The sequence below is a fragment of the Solanum dulcamara genome, chromosome 10 (assembly GCF_947179165.1).
Source record: "Solanum dulcamara chromosome 10, daSolDulc1.2, whole genome shotgun sequence".
NCBI lineage: Eukaryota > Viridiplantae > Streptophyta > Magnoliopsida > Solanales > Solanaceae > Solanum > Solanum dulcamara.
This window is the reverse complement of record NC_077246.1, coordinates 8,744,266-8,760,410: the sequence shown is the minus strand read 5'-3', so window position 1 is coordinate 8,760,410 and position 16,145 is coordinate 8,744,266. Positions and strand designations below refer to the sequence as shown.

The 16,145-nt window shown below is 32.9% G+C and overlaps 1 protein-coding gene across 3 annotated transcripts; it reads left to right on the top strand.

The window, feature by feature from the left end:
- Positions 1-553: 553 nt before the first annotated feature.
- On the top strand, positions 554-14,028 carry LOC129870806 (probable LRR receptor-like serine/threonine-protein kinase At1g53430). 3 transcript variants are annotated; one of them, XM_055945669.1, is made up of 25 exons: positions 554-640; positions 751-902; positions 4,561-4,738; positions 6,916-6,987; positions 7,244-7,312; positions 7,409-7,480; positions 7,574-7,645; positions 7,960-8,031; positions 8,104-8,175; positions 8,307-8,378; positions 8,543-8,614; positions 8,713-8,781; positions 9,508-9,576; positions 9,694-9,759; positions 9,958-10,017; positions 10,131-10,178; positions 10,278-10,327; positions 10,566-10,933; positions 11,154-11,349; positions 11,430-11,573; positions 11,910-12,028; positions 12,190-12,400; positions 12,479-12,716; positions 12,863-13,013; positions 13,402-14,028. In XM_055945669.1, the coding sequence occupies exons 2-25, from the start codon at positions 806-808 to the stop codon at positions 13,816-13,818; spliced, it is 3,054 nt and encodes a 1,017-aa protein (XP_055801644.1). In that variant the 5' UTR covers positions 554-640; positions 751-805; the 3' UTR covers positions 13,819-14,028. The 3 variants fall into 3 exon arrangements, with proteins under 3 accessions (XP_055801644.1, XP_055801645.1, XP_055801646.1); XM_055945670.1 differs by lacking the exons at positions 554-640; positions 751-902; positions 4,561-4,738 and adding an exon at positions 4,968-5,022 and having other exon boundaries at positions 6,942-6,987; XM_055945671.1 differs by lacking the exons at positions 554-640; positions 751-902; positions 4,561-4,738 and adding an exon at positions 5,006-5,022.
- The last annotated feature ends 2,117 nt before the right edge of the window (positions 14,029-16,145 follow it).

Genomic DNA, 16,145 nt, shown 5'->3' with positions numbered 1-16,145 from the left:
TAGAGTAGATTGGCTTTAACTTGGTCAAAACCAACTTAAAGCCCCTTTTTAGCTTTTGGACGTGTTTGCCTAATGCTGGCTTTAAGCCATAAAGTTCTTAAAGTCAGTCAAAAATGAAAAGTTAGGATTCCTAACTTTTTTTTTCAAAGTGCTTAAAGTCATTTTTTTTGACCATGAAAATTATTTTTATATCCTTTATATTTTAACTAAATTCTCAAACTACTTTTTTTTATTCTTTTAACCCTAAAATTCACATCATAAGCACTTTTATTCAAACACTCAACTGCTTATTTATAAAAATAATTTTCAGCACTTCAAAGTTTTAAAAGCACTTCATATATAAAAGTTATTTTTTTAAAACCTATCCAAACGGGCTCATACTCATTGTGATGTGAAAGGGGTGTATACATATTTTATCTTGCAATCACTTTTGACAAAAAGTTTCAAATAATAATTAAGGAATTATTTTGAACTTATTGTGAAAAACAAGGGATCATTTTTGAAATAAATTTCTCCCATTTTGTACCTAAAAACCAATTCCTAACACTCTCCCATAATTTATTATATATCCAACACTTCTCTCCTCCCTTTTCTCCATTCCCGCCCTTCATTTCCAAGGCTTCAACATTCTTCATTTATGGTTAGTAATTTCTACTATCCTTTTTCATTGTTTGGATTTCCTATTTTATAAATTAAGAACAATAATATTGTTCGTCTAATGTATCTTCCTTTTTTTTCTTTTTAATACAGCATTTGTAATTAAAAAGGGGCTAAAAACTTGAAGTAATTCTTCCTCTGAGCAACAATGGATACTTGTATCAGATTTTGTGCTTTAATTCTCTGTTTATCTTTGCTTTCTCCACTGAGATATGTCGACGCTCAAGTTTTGCCTGAAGATGAAGGTAGTTACCATTTTTTCTCTTCTTTATAACAATTTCTACTAAGTAATTGTTTTTTTCTCTTCCTCTTTGATTCAAATTTTTCTTCATTAAAAAAAAACAAACTTTCTCATATGATAATTAATTACTACTAAAGTGATCATGTGAGAAATTAATCGATTGTTAAATCTGTGTTGTTTTCTTCTTCGTGCACATATTGCGTTTCCTTTTTCTATTTTTGTCTTTACTTTTGCGATCTGAAAAGTCAAACTGTCAGCCTTTACTTTTTCTCTTATATCTCTTAATAATAATTGATAAATTATTTTTGGTTTGGTCGGTTTTTGCACTGTATTTGACGCTGATATTTATCATCTCAAAACGTTATTCTTTTAAATAAAAAAAGATAGTTTCATGAGATATTTTAAAATAAGCGTCCTTTTCAAGATAAAAATAGTAATAATTATTTTTAACTATATTCTTGTATGGAAAAATTATCCTTTTTAATGATGTTCAATTCTTACGAAACATTCAATAAATAAAATTAACTTAATAAATTAGATTTTACATTTTTTTAATGAATGCAAAATGAGTAAAAATAATATTTTTTATTAATAAATGTGAAGTGAGTAAAAATGATATTTATAAAAAATCCATATAAATATAAAAAATTCAAATCATATGTCTAAACAAAATTTTAATTTCATCTTATAATTTTATATGAGAACCCAAATGGTTAAACATCATCAAAGATAATAAAGTATTCTTGCGTTATGAAATGAAATTCCTGTCTAAACCTTTTCTTTCAATTATTGATCTTTTTATGAGTGTGTGTTTCTGTGGGCAATAAAAGTTAATTTTTTTTACACTACAAGTTGAATTGGCCTAATCAATTGACAACTTTCTGCATAAAGCTATTACATTATAACCTAAAAATAGAACAATGACGTAATATATATATATTTTTATATAAAAATACATTAAAAAATATCATTTTATATATTTTAATTTTTTTGAAGTGATGGCAGCGTTGAATATCTACTTTGAGAAGCCAATCACATGTTGCATTTTTGAATTGATTTAATCTGGACTGTTTTGACGATTCAATCCATAAGATGTCAATCACATGCTGCTTTTAACAAGTTGTTTGTTGGTTTTATTCAATCATTTAATGCAGTTTCCTTTTCTCGCCCCCCAAGAAAAATTATAATTTATAATATTTTTTGTATAAATTTTTATTATCTAATTTATTTCAAATTATCAAATCAATATAATTTAATTCAACTTGAAAATTAATTAAACTTACTCTTGAAAAACACAGTGATAACTAAAAAGAAATTGAGAAAGTATTGATTAAGATACGTTTAAGAGATACTAGAAGTTATCATTAATAATTGTCAATCATTTATGTTTTTTTCCCCTTTAGAGGTGGTTGTGTTATGTACTTTTTTTGGGATTGTTTAGTAAGGTGTTTAAGAATAGTGATAAATGTGATGTATTAATAATGCTGACGTTAATAATGTTTGTATTAGTAAATTTTTGTATTATTAATATCATGAATTCTTATGTATTAGCTATATATATCTTAATACCAAATAAAATATATAACTAATGCAAATATACACAAAGATAATAAATGTATTATTTTTTCTAACGGACTCTATTAAATGTGTTAAAGGTGGATTTAGGATATAAGCATAGTGCTAATCTATGTGTATGTACAAAATTCAAAAGAATAATAAAAACGTGTACATATTTATTTAAGGCTTACACCTACCCCTTTAAATCATATAGTTGACTAATGTTGTATAGGCTAAAGTTAAATTAAATAACAGCTGCTGATCACCTTCACCTTTTATAATACCAGTGACGGCTTAAGTGCTTACCATTTTGGGTATATTCCCCATAAGAAAAATGCTTTCTAATTTTCTTAAATTTGATTGGTAAAAATGTTTTGAATTTATTCTTCTTTAAAAAATGATTTTTCCAATGGAAATAAAAAAAACAAGTTTTGTACGTGAAATCTACACCTATTATCTCCTCAAGTTTTTGATATTTCTTGAATTTTAGGTAGGAAATCCTATAGGGTCTGTTTGGAAAGCCACCTGGTAATTAAAATTGGTGTAATTATTAGCCTAATAATTACAGAGTTTAGTAATTATGATGACCTGTTTGTTTATCACAATGTAATTTCAGTGTAATTATAATTATTCTGTTTGGTTTTACAAATGCAATTATAAGGTTATATTAAATTTTAAAAATAAAAGTTAATTTTCTAAATTTAAAATTTATATTAGATAAATAAAGATCTTTATAAATGATATTAAATTAAATATTAATTAATAAACACATGTTCTTAACTAATCTTATAAAAAATAATTTATTTATATTTTTTAAATTAGTATATTTTAAATAATTTAATCAAATAAACTAAAAGTATAAGATTTTTATGAACATCATGAAATGTATGTTTGACAAAAATGTTAATATTATAAATAAAATGTCATAAAATTATTAAAACATTTGACAAAAAAATAATCTATCAAGTTTAACTAAAAAATAAATATTTTGCAATGTGAAATATCAAGTCAATAGTACTAAAACAAATGAAATTGAAAATATGAGATAAATCCTAAATTCAAAACAAAAAATTTAACATAATGCTCTTATATCAAATTTTAACACAACGTACATAAATATGATTTTAAAAATTAGAATACTAATAAAATTATTTTTAAAAAGAAATAGAATAATAAATAAATAAATAATATGAAAAATTGCATTGAATGGAAAAGTAAAGGTTAAGAATGAAAATGAAATGAAATATAATAATAATAAAAAAAATATTTAGAAAATATTATAATAATAAAAATATTTTTTTTAAAAAATAGTAGAAATGAAAAATAAATTAAAATGAAATAATTTAAATATAAATAAAAGAAGAATTTTAAAAAGCTTTATGTAATTACATGATATAATTACACCAATTTCTTAGCCTCCCATGGGAATTGAAGAGTATAACTCCCCTTCAATTATACCCAATTCCTCTCTTACCAAGTAATTACTTGATTTACCATACATGCCAAAGAGTGTAATTCCACCCAATTACACTAAATCACAATTACATTATGGCTTTTCAAACATGCTTATAGTATAATCAGGCTTTTAGCAATGATGCTATATGTGGCACCAAGATGGATGAATTTAAGAGATTTTGAAGGCGAGTCTTGAAAATGGAGAAATCCTTAGTAGGAAAATATTGTTAGTTAATCTAAGGGCAAATTTATCCTATTGTACATATTATTTTTGAGACTATCCATTCCACCTCCTAGTTAGCACAAAATAATATTACCAATATGATGCATTGTGTGTAAACTGATAATATTACCAATGGCTAATATGATGCATTATGTGAGATTAGCTATCATTTTCCTCGTTGATCCATTGCTAAGTAGGAGTAGTAACGGATTTTGTTGTTTAGCTACAGAATTTGTCTGTCGCTAAATTCTGTTTTTTGAAGAGTGGATAATTGATGGATTGATAAATGAAAAACGTTGTATAGCTTAAGTATCACAGTATGCAAGAGTTTAATTTTCTCTTGGAGACTAACAATAGTAGACTCTATATGATTTCTCACATCTGGATATTGTAACGATTGTGATTTAATTTAACTTTGATGTCACAGTAAAAGTTTTGCAAACAATATCATCGAAACTTCAGAACAGATATTGGAATTTCAACCGAGACTCTTGCAGGCAGGGAAGGGGTGCTAACATGACGGATCCTACTTATGATAAAATTGTCAGCAACGTAACATGTGATTGTTCGTTCAATAACCGCTCAATTTGCCATGTTGTAACAATGTAAGCTCTGCTTTGATCTTTAAAACTTCACATTTTGCTACTTGGGACTGATCCCATCTTCCGCATCGTGCATCATAGGGTTGGTGATTTCAGCTAACTACTAAAGTTTAGCTAGGCCAAGAGAAGTCAAGCATACCTCCAGCTTCTCAGTAGTAATTGATTTGTTTAACATATCTGCAGGATTCTCATCAGTGTGAATCTTATCTATCTTGAATGAACCTTCCTCCAAAAGTGACCGAATGAAATGATACTTAATATCAATGTGCTTCGTCCTTGGATGATAGGTAGAGTTCTTCACCAAATGAATGACACTTTGATTGTCACTGTGCAACCTGCATTCCATCCTTTGTTATCCTAGTTCCTTCAGCAAGCTCTTTAACCAAATCATCTCCTTACATGCTTCCGTTGAAGCAACACATTTTGCCTCTGTGGTAGACAAGGCGGTGATCTTTTGCAATCTTGAGATCCAACTGATTGTTGCACTTCCTAGAGTAAACACACAGCTTGTAGTACTCTTCCTACCATCAACATTTCCAACCATATCTAAATCAACAAAACCTTGTAGCCTGATTCTAGCACCTATGTAGAATAAAGACAAACCCTTTGAGACTAACATGTACCTCAAAGTCACTTCACAACATTTCAGTGTCTGTACCAGGATTCAACATGAATCTGCTCACAACTCCCACTACATGGGAAATATCGGGTCTTGTACATACCATAGCATACACGAGACTTCCCGCAGTTGATACATATGGTATCTTCTCCTGCCATTCGATTCTTCTCTTCATCTGATTTTGGGCTAAGTCGCTTTGAGATTTCTTGAAGTGATCTGCCAAAGGAGTTCTCATCGTCTTCATGTGGATCAACTTGTGCATCCTCCTTTTCAACATTGTTCTCATCATCCTCAGGTTCAACAAACACCGGTCCTATCTGTTTCTGTTTCTCCTTGAACTTGTTCTTATGCAGAACACTTTCGTTGAGCACCATATTCTTGCTCCTGATTACCTTATGACTGTCATAATCCCATAGTCTATACCCAAAGCTATCACCACCATAGCCTAAGAAAGTGCAAACTTTGGACTTTGCATCTAACTTAGATCTCTCATTAGCATTCACATGAACATAAGCAATGCAACCAAAAACTCTTAAAATACGAGAGTTTTACCTCCTTACCCATCCATGCTTCTTGACTCTTGAGGTAGTTCAAATGCTATGGCTGTTGAAGGTCCTCTGTTGATCAAGTATATAACAATAATCACAGCTCCAACCCAAAACCGTTTAGCTAACCCAACACTAATCATCATGCTTCTAGCTCTTTCAACAATTATTTTGTTCATCCGTTCAGCTATCCAATTCTATTGTGGTGTACCCAGAATAGTCAACTCTCTTAAGCTTTTCAGCTTCAAAACTATCTCATTCTCAACTAGGGACGTCCAATTCTTAATGATGTCAAATACCTCAGATATATTTTTCATGAAATAAACCTAAAGCATTCTAGTACAGTCATCAATAAAGTAACATAATACTAAGAGCCATTAGCTGAAGGTACCTGGAATGGTTCCCAAATATCTGTATGAACAAGTTCCAGCTTCTTACTTAGGATCTCGTGTGGCCAAGCCTCCTATGCCATAAGCCTGCATCATTCTCTGAAGAAGCCATATTGATGCTACCTGGGGAGTCATCATTCTCTTAAGAATCCATGTACAGAGTTCCATCTCTCTTCTGTCATGCTATCACTAAATTACCTTTGCTAATCTTCCAAGAATCTGCATTAAAAGTGACAACAGAGCCAACATCTGATAATTGACTAACAGAAATTAAATTTCGTGCTAGGTTTTGGTACAGGACAGACTTTCTTCAGTTTCAGCTTTCCTTGTTCATTAAACTAATTTTTATCACTTAATCATGGTTAATTTATACACACTGTTATTACATTAAATCACTTAACTATGATAAGTTATTAATTTGATATAAATACCTGATGCGTGTAAGTATTTACATGTAAAGAGAGTCCAAGAACAGTGTCCTCTTGTGACTCATATTCCATTGAGTCTTAGATCTTAAAAATGATTGCATAGTTTAAGCCCTCTCACATTTTTTTATTTTCTAACTGAACTCCTTTACCAATAGGTGTTAAGATCTTTTGATTTCTTCTGCTTTTTTTGTTGATACAGCCAATTGAAGGGTCTTAATATGACAGGAACTCTGCCTCCAGAATTTGCAAACCTTACTCATCTGCGAGAATTGTGAGTATCAGTTAATAGAGACACTCATAGGATTTCTCTCCTTTCTGATACATGTTGAACTCTGATTACAGAAACTTGTATGTGTTTGATTCAAGTTTTTCTTATAAATCATAACAGTAACAAGTTAACTGTTTGTTGCTTTATATGACACAAAGTCTATTGTGTAAACCATATCCTTAAGAAGTATGAAATCTCAAAGTTTAAAGTAGATCATAATATGCAAAACTGAAGGCTCAATCAATATTTGCATTTCCAGAGATCTGTCTCGCAATTACTTAAATGGATCGATTCCCTCAAGCTATGGTCGGCTTCGCGTCACTATCTTGTAAGTTCTTTTCTGTTTAATCTTCTAAAAGATTTTCAATGAAGAAGTTTTTTGTTTTTTTGTCTTTTGACATTTTGTTCAAACTCATATGTATAGGTCACTCTTGGGTAACCGTATCAGTGGGCCGATTCCCAAGGAGTTAGGTGACATTGACACACTGGAAGAACTGTAAGTTGAAGATATTGCATACTTCCTTTTAATTTTATACATACTTTTGGTGTATCTAATTGGATGTCACATTGATGAATTGGATATTTTCAGAAATTTGGAAAATAATCTACTTGAAGGACCTCTTCCTCCAAACCTGGGTAGTTTGAGCAGTCTGAAAATAATGTAAGACATAGTAACCAGATATTCAATGTCTAATATCTACTTATTATTACTTCTGTTTCATATTATTTGGCACCTTTCGCTTCCCAATAGTCAAACTAAAACGCATTCTCGCCATTTTTGATTTGAAAAGAACTGTAATGTATAGTACTTTTTATAGTTTCTGGAGATATTTAATAGAAAGAAAGAGTTAATCGAGTCCATTCTAGCTCCAAAAGTTGGTCAAACTGAATCAACACAAGCAAATATGTCAATCAAATTGAGACAAATTGTGTGATTTTTCAGCTATCATGGTTAATTGATGGATCATTTTGCAGGCTTCTTTCTGCCAATAATCTCACAGGAACTATACCCGAGACCTTCAGCAATCTTAAGAACATGACAGACTTGTAAGCAAGAAAATGTTAAAAGAGCATTTGACTTCTGTGCTTCATTCTCTTAACTCTTTCATCTGTTTGCAGTAGGATAGATGGGAATATGATATCTGGAACCATACCAGATTTTATTGGCAGTTGGACCGAAATGGATAGATTGTAAGTATGCATCAGATAGTTGTAAATATTGATGCAATTTTCTTCTCCCTGAAAGATTCTAAACTTTTAAAAAGCAAAAATATGGTAGCATACATAGTTTGTAATTGGAATTATCATGAAACTTTTTGCAGAGACATTCAAGGAACGTTAATGGAGGGACCTATTCCTCCTACAATATCCCAGTTGAAAAACATGACCGAGTTGTAAGTACACAATTCTCTCGTACTACCTGCTTTTACAGTTAAATTCACTTTCAAGCTCCCTTTTCTTCTATTATAATAGAAAGAATAAATTACAAGAGAAAATCTTTTGAGAAACGAAAATTGAAGGCTATACCGGAAGTTCTCATGTACAATGTTGTTTTCAGGAGGATATCTAATTTGAGAGGAAAACAAATGCAATTCCCAAATCTTCAAGGCTTGACGAAGATGAAAAGGCTGTGAGTAGTATATGCTTGTAGTTGGAAATTTAGCTATTATATCTATTTATCAAAAATTCGTATGTTCATGGTTCTTTAATTTGAATTTAATGATGCAGAACTTTGAGAAATTGTTTAATTTTCGGTCCAATTCCGAAATATGTAGGTGCCATGCCTTTGAAACTTTTGTAAGTTTGTCATCTTTTTATTTTTTTAATCATTCTTCTTTTATGGGAAACTTTTTTTCTGGCAAGTTGTGTGTTTTGGCTCTTCTATATTTTAGTTTATCAAGAGTACTAGAACATAGAAGTTTCGGTGAGATGTATTCAGAGATGGCATAGATTTTGATGATTCTCAGCTATGATGATAATTGGTATATAAATATTTTTGTGTTGACTACCTTTTCTTCAGAAGTTGCAACTTATAAGATATTAGTATTACTATTCTATTAATTGTGAATAGGACTGCCAAGTGTAACATTAGACTTGTAGGTTGTTATACCTGATTTGTTGATTTATCTAGTCAGAACAAATAAGATGTTTTCTATATTCATAAGAAGAAGGATTCAATTGGAAATGTGAAGTCCCATCTAAGGTAATAGCAACGATTTAGCAACTTGTGCTAGCGAAAGTTGAGTTAACAGAATGCAGCTTTTCTAGTTTGTCATCTCTTCTTTGTGCAACAAAGTATATATATTCATTGAAATTCATAAAATTTTAATTTGTCTATAATACAAGCCTGGAATTACCCTTCATTGTATAAAAGGAAATTCTTCTACATACCAATGCATTCCTCGTAGTTGCATGATGGAGCAAAGATTTTCGCGCTCTGTTTGGATACCAAAGTGGTTTGCTTTTTGCTGTCTGGTTTGATGCTAATCCTGCCTGCTTCTGATAAGAGTCATTTATTTCCAGGGACCTGAGCAACAACATGCTGAATGGTCCAATCCCAGAGAATTTTCAGCAGTTGGATTTTGATAACATGTAGGTACCTTGCAGTGAAACCTTTACAAGTTGAAGCATAAATCTTGTACATGTTTTTGTTTTTTAATCTCAGTTTTCGTTCGGTTATAACAAGCAAAACTTTTGTCTGCGATGCAGGTTTCTTGGTAACAACACATTAAGTGGAGCAATTCCCAGCTGGATGTTTAGTAGTAGAGAGAACATGTTGGTATTTGCTCAATGTGTTCCGTTTTCCTCATCTTAGTAGTAAACTTTGGTTATTATCATAGTTGGCCTCGAATAAACATGCCACACTTAAAAGCTAACAGTTGTTTCCCCAAAACTTTTTATCTGCTGCAACGACGCTTTTACAAGAATTTGGTGTCTTCTACGTGCATGACAACTATAATCTTTTTTATGCAGCGATATATCATACAACAATTTCACACAAACATCTACTCCAGGATGCCAGTCCAATACCTTGTGAGCATTGTTCCTCTTTGTTTGGGAACCTACATTCATATATTATTTCTTGTTTTATAAGTGAAAATTTTGGTCCTTTAACTACGTAACTAACAAAACTTTTTTCTTTACAGAAACTTAGCCGCTAGCTATTCAGATACAATGAACACGTTCAAGAACACGTAAGTCCTAAATGTTGTCTTATGCATCAGGTGCTAGTTTGTTTGATGCTTTCTGTCTATTGTCTATTATTATGTGGCTTAATCTATTCGAAATTGCAGGGATGCCTGGTGTTCCATGAAACCCCTCATTTGTCCCACAGAAGCGAAATGTAAGAGTTACAGCCTACTAACCATATTTTTTATACTCGGAAATTCTTAACTTGGTCCTTGAGAGGGCCTGAAGTAGCAGTTTGTCAAAGAACCTCAGGTGTTATGTCTGGATCGTTTACCACTGAACCAACTCTTGGAGTGGCAGTCTGTGGACTTTTAAGAACAAAAACATAACTTTGGAGTCGAGAGATAATTTCACAGCCCTTCATCATGTTACGTTCTTTATGTCAATTGCAGATCATTCGCTATTCATAAACTGTGGAGGACCTAGAACTACATTTGAGGGAAATGATTATGAGGAGGACTTGGCCAATAGGGGTCCATCATATTTTTTTTCATCCTCCGATAAATGGGCTTTCAGCAGTTCAGGAGTGTACGTGGGTCTTCAAGCTGCCAGTTATATTGCAACAAATACATTTTCACTGAATGTGGCCGGTCCTAACTTTTACAATACAGCACGCCTTGCCCCTAATTCTCTCAAATATTATGGGCTTTGCCTACAAGAAGGTAGCTACAGAGTGCGCCTTCACTTTGCTGAAATAATGTTTTCTAATGGCTCAACATATAGCAGCCTTGGAAGGCGGATATTTGATGTAGCAATACAAGTAAGTTTGAGGCCTAACTTCTTTTTTTGTAAATAATAAATATGTAACTTAAAATGTTGATTTATTCAGTTCTGATATGATTTGGTAACTTTCTGGATTAGGATATATGGTACCTGAAAGTTGATATACTGAGTTCTGATATGATTAGCAACTTTCTGATTTAATATTGAAGGTACCAATTTGTTGGAGATAATGTGGTATATTTTGATTTCTTACACAGGGGAGAGTAGTTTTGAAGGATTACAACATTATGGAGAAAGCTAACGGTGTTGGAAAAGTCATTACCGAGGACTTTGAAGATGTTACTGTTAGTAGTACTCTGGAGATTCACTTGTATTGGACCGGGAAGGGGACTAATGCTATTCCAGACAGAGGTGTATATGGACCGCTGATTTCAGCTATCACAGTGACACCAAGTCCGTATATCTCTGCCTATAGACTTTACACTTATCTTCCCACAATCTTATCTTATTACATTCCCACTTTCTTCTTGCAGACTTTGATGTTGATACAGGCCGTGGGTTACCTGTTGGAGCTATTATTGGCATTGTTCTCGCTTCTATTGTGGTGGTTCTGCTAGTATTATTTGGTTTGTGGAAGAAGGGCATTTTTGGAGGGAAAAATAATGAAGAAGAATTAGGTAACACATACCTCAAAGAATTTATTCACTCTCTACACTTGATAATATGGCGCTACTTCTGTTGTGATAAATCTGAATTATTTATGAGATTTCTAGCCGTGACATATAAATAATGAAATAATTATCTGCCTGTAATTGACCAGCATTGAGATGATTGTTCTGTTGGTAGATCGACATCATGACATGTCATATAGTTAGCTCACAACAAAATGTTCATGACTGCTTAAACTGTCTTCGTCATGCAGACGTTCTTTTTTATAAAAAAAAATTGTTGTTCATCATACAGATGTTTTAGAAGATGTATACTGACGTTTGCAATATTCTTCTCGTTTACAGAACTCAGAGCCCTTGATTTACAAACAGGTCATTTTAGACTTAGACAAATTAAAGCTGCTACAAATAACTTTGATCCTGCCAACAAAATTGGCGAAGGAGGGTTTGGACCAGTTTACAAGGTATCAATTCTCTATCTATCTCTATCCATACTGATTTTGCGTAAGGACAGTTTGCGATTCTGTGGTGATATTTCCTACTGGTTATCCTTGATGTAACGTTTATAGGAAAGTACAGTAGTAATAGTTGAAGTAACCCATATACGACGTTCTTCTGTCTGTAGGGTGTACTCTCTGATGGTGCAGTCATAGCTGTTAAGCAGCTGTCTTCCAAGTCGAAGCAAGGAAATCGTGAATTTGTCAATGAGATAGGCATGATTTCAGCTCTACAACACCCAAACCTTGTCAAGCTTTACGGTTGTTGCATAGAAGGGAACCAGTTATTGGTGATATACGAATACATGGAAAATAACTGTCTTGCTCGAGCTCTCTTTGGTAATGCCTACATTTTAAGAATCATTAATCATGCAGTGATAGTTTATGCTTTACAATCCTCTAATTCTCGTTTCTCAGGCCGTGACGACCAGAGGTTGAACCTAGACTGGGCAACCAGAAAAAGGATATGCTCAGGAATAGCAAAAGGGTTAGCTTACCTTCATGAAGAATCAAGGTTGAAAATCGTCCACAGAGATATAAAGTGTACCAATGTGCTTCTTGATAAGGATCTGAATGCGAAGATTTCAGATTTTGGATTGGCTAAATTAGATGAAGAAGAGAACACTCATATTAGCACCCGAATTGCTGGAACAGTGTAAGCCTTCTTATCATAACTGTCTCTGTACTATCTAGATATTAGCAAGTGATGAGAGAGTCACAGTTCTGCGCATTTGAATTTGTTCGTCATACTATAACATGGTTACTTTGAAGTATCCAACGTTTCTTTTTTCCTTTTTGAAGAGGTTATATGGCTCCCGAGTATGCAATGAGAGGCTACTTGACAGATAAAGCTGATGTTTATAGCTTCGGAGTTGTTGCATTAGAGATTGTTAGCGGGAAAAGCAACACAAACTACCGGCCAAAAGAGGAATTTGTTTACCTTCTTGATTGGGTAAACTATTTCTTACTGAACTGTCATTCCCAAATACTAATGTCTTTAACAACTGCTGCAACATCATGTATTACGTACTCTCTCTGTTTCAATTTGTTTGTCTTACTTTCCTTTTTAGTCTGTTTAAAAAAGTATGTCTTTTTTCTTTTTTAGAAACTGATTGAAGGGTATTTTGGTTCATTCTACATATCTTTAGTTTAAGACCACAAGATGCAAAAGTCTTCTTTACTTTCTTAGTTGCTTTGATACCTTCAAAGAAAATAATAGAAATCAGAGTTGTTTAGTTAGTTCTGCTCACATTCTTATGGATGCATCTTTGTGTCTGTTAGTTTTTCCTTTTCTCCAATTCCATCAGATGTCAATGTTTGTTTTTCTCCTCGGAGTGCAGGCTTACGTCCTACAAGAACAAGGAAATCTCTTAGAACTAGTGGATCCATGTCTCAGTTCCAATTACTCCAAAAAAGAGGCAATGCGGATGATCAATCTATCTCTTTTGTGCACGAATCCCTCTCCTACTCTCCGACCATCCATGTCTTCTGTGGTGAGTATGCTCGAAGGAAAACTCCCCGTGCAAGCACCAATAATCAAACGAAATACAGCAGACGATGAAATGAGATTTAAATCGTTTGAGAAACTTTCACATGACAGTCAAACATCACAGGTATCAACATACTCTCATGACAGTCAAGGACAAAGTATGAATGCACCTTGGAGTGATTCCTCAGTGTCTGTCCCTGGTAAAGATGAAAATGTTACTTCCTCAAGTAGGCTTCTTCCAGATCTTTATAATGTAAAAATAGATTGATTGATGGACACATAATTTTACAACTAGATTTTGATGTCCGTCATTTAATTATCTAACTTTATTTTCACACAGGTTGAAATTGCAATATTTTGTTGTGTGTATTGTATACTTCAGTATGTTGCAGCTCAATTTTGCATTCTCTTTGATAAATTATTTTTTATTAAATATTTGAATAAAGTAATGAAATTATGATTGTAAATATTTTATTTATTTATTTATTTTTTGTTAAAAAATGTGGTCCATGATGTTTTTGCAAAATGTATGTTTAATTAGAATTCATATTAATTAATTCAACAACAACAACAACCCAGTGAAATTCCACATCGTGGGGTCTGGGGAGGGTAGAGTGTACGCAGACCTGACTTCTACCAACGTAGAATTCTTATTAATTAATTCAATTGAAATATAATTTATTTAAAAAATATGTATTAATATAATATTAGGTATAAATCTATAATTATTTAATGTATAATTTACATAAACCTCATAGAGTTAAGAGCTAATTACATTATTTTTTTTACTTTTTTCAAGTTACAAAGATTTCTTAAAATTTATGAATTTCGGATATATCACTGAATTTTCAGATGTATCAGCAAACATTTTTTTCCCTTTAATACATCAACAGACATCCAAGTACATATGGGAAATATATCAGAGAGGGGAGTGATGTATCAGAAAGTGGATAAATATGTATCAGTGAGGGGATAGGAAGTACGGTTACATAAGGTGATACCAATTTGGCCACGTAGTACTGCAGTCACATGGTAGGTGACATATCATTGCTGAGCTGACGATCACACACCATTGACATGATCATTGTTTGGTGGGAAAAGTAGTTAGATTCAGTTATTGTCATTTTCATTGTTCATTTACATTTTTCTTTAATTCTGATTTAGTAGTATTAATAGCAGGGGATACAACTCTCATTTTCTCTCTAGTTCTCTCTCTATTCTTCTCTGTTCTTCATCTTCATTCTTCTTATCTGCATTTATTTCCTTGATACCTTCATTTTTGGTATCAATTAGTATCAGAGCCAGGTTAATCTCAAGTTATGGGACCACGAAAAACTACTGAAGCAATTTCTAAATTAGCTGAATATAATGTCCGAGAGCAATTCGAGGATTTGACAGCTTAACAATTAGATTTGCGTGCTACTATAGATGAGCGACATCAGTTATTAAGGTTGGATATGGATCATAGACAAGTGGAGATGATGCAATTAGTCCAATCACTAAAAGACTCTGTCGATGGAATGCGACTGTACCAACAAGCCCAAGAGAGAGGTACGACGTTGAGTTCAACTGAGCACCCAACCACTGCTGGTCAAGGAATTTTGGGCCCTAATCCATTTCACGCTGGTAATCATCGTAATCACAATCTATTTTTTCCTCGTTTCAATGGAGAAAACCTGGAGACATGGTTGTATCGAATAAATCAGTATTTTGCTATAGATAAAACTCCTGTAAGTCACAGGTTAAGGTTAATAGTAATGAACTTGGAAGATGAGGCTTTAGCTTGGCATCAGGCTTACTTGAGGTGTAGAAATCCACCTAACTTACCTAAATGGGATGAGTACTTGAGGACAATAACTGAAACTCTTGTAGATGATTTTGCTAATCCTATGCTTGAACTTAAGCTACTGAGACAAATTGGAACAGTAAGAGAATTCAAATTTCCATTTGATAAACTGTTGACACAATGTAATATCACTACTGCCCAATCTATTCCATGTTTCTTAGGGGGATTGAAGGATGAATTGATAGGGACTATACTGATGCATGAACCACAAACCTTGTCTAAGGTGTATAGGTTGGCTAACTTAACAGAAGCTACTCAATTGGCTAATGTGTAATACCCCTCATAATGTTTTCCCTAAGATTTGGACCTTTCTTGTTTTTGGGTAGGGTCGAACTCTATTATTGTGAAGTATATGCTTGAGTTAAGATGAGTCCTTGAGTAATTGAAGAGTGTTGTAGGTGATGTGGGGTCACAAAGGACCCCTAGGACCAAGCTAAGTCCAAAAGGTTCGTCGTGGCTAAGTTTTAGGATGAGTTCGCTTAAGGGGTCGACTTCTAATGACCCTATCTTTTGAAAGACGACAATCTGGATGGCCCACGACCTATCAAATTAAAGGTCGTCGAGTCTTCTTTCCAATGCCACCAAGAATGTAATTTTTAGAGTGGAAGGGGAGTCCTGTTGTGCCTAAGGGTAAGTTTATTTCCTACCTTAGGACCAAGAAGCTAATCTCAAAAGGGTGTATTTATCACCTTGTCCGAGTGAAAGATGACAGTATTGAGTCTCCATCCCTTGATTCGATTCCGATTGTC

What these genes read in the sequence shown, in the direction of transcription:
- LOC129870806 (XM_055945669.1), top strand. Translation starts at nt 806, where the DNA reads ATGGATACTTGTATCAGATTTTGTGCTTTAATTCTCTGTTTATCTTTG. An exon ending in ATTGACACACTGGAAGAACT is followed by an intron (nt 7,481 to 7,573) that starts GTAAGTTGAAGA and finishes GGATATTTTCAG; the next exon opens with AAATTTGGAAAATAATCTAC. An exon ending in GGATGCCAGTCCAATACCTT is followed by an intron (nt 10,018 to 10,130) that starts GTGAGCATTGTT and finishes TTTTCTTTACAG; the next exon opens with AAACTTAGCCGCTAGCTATT.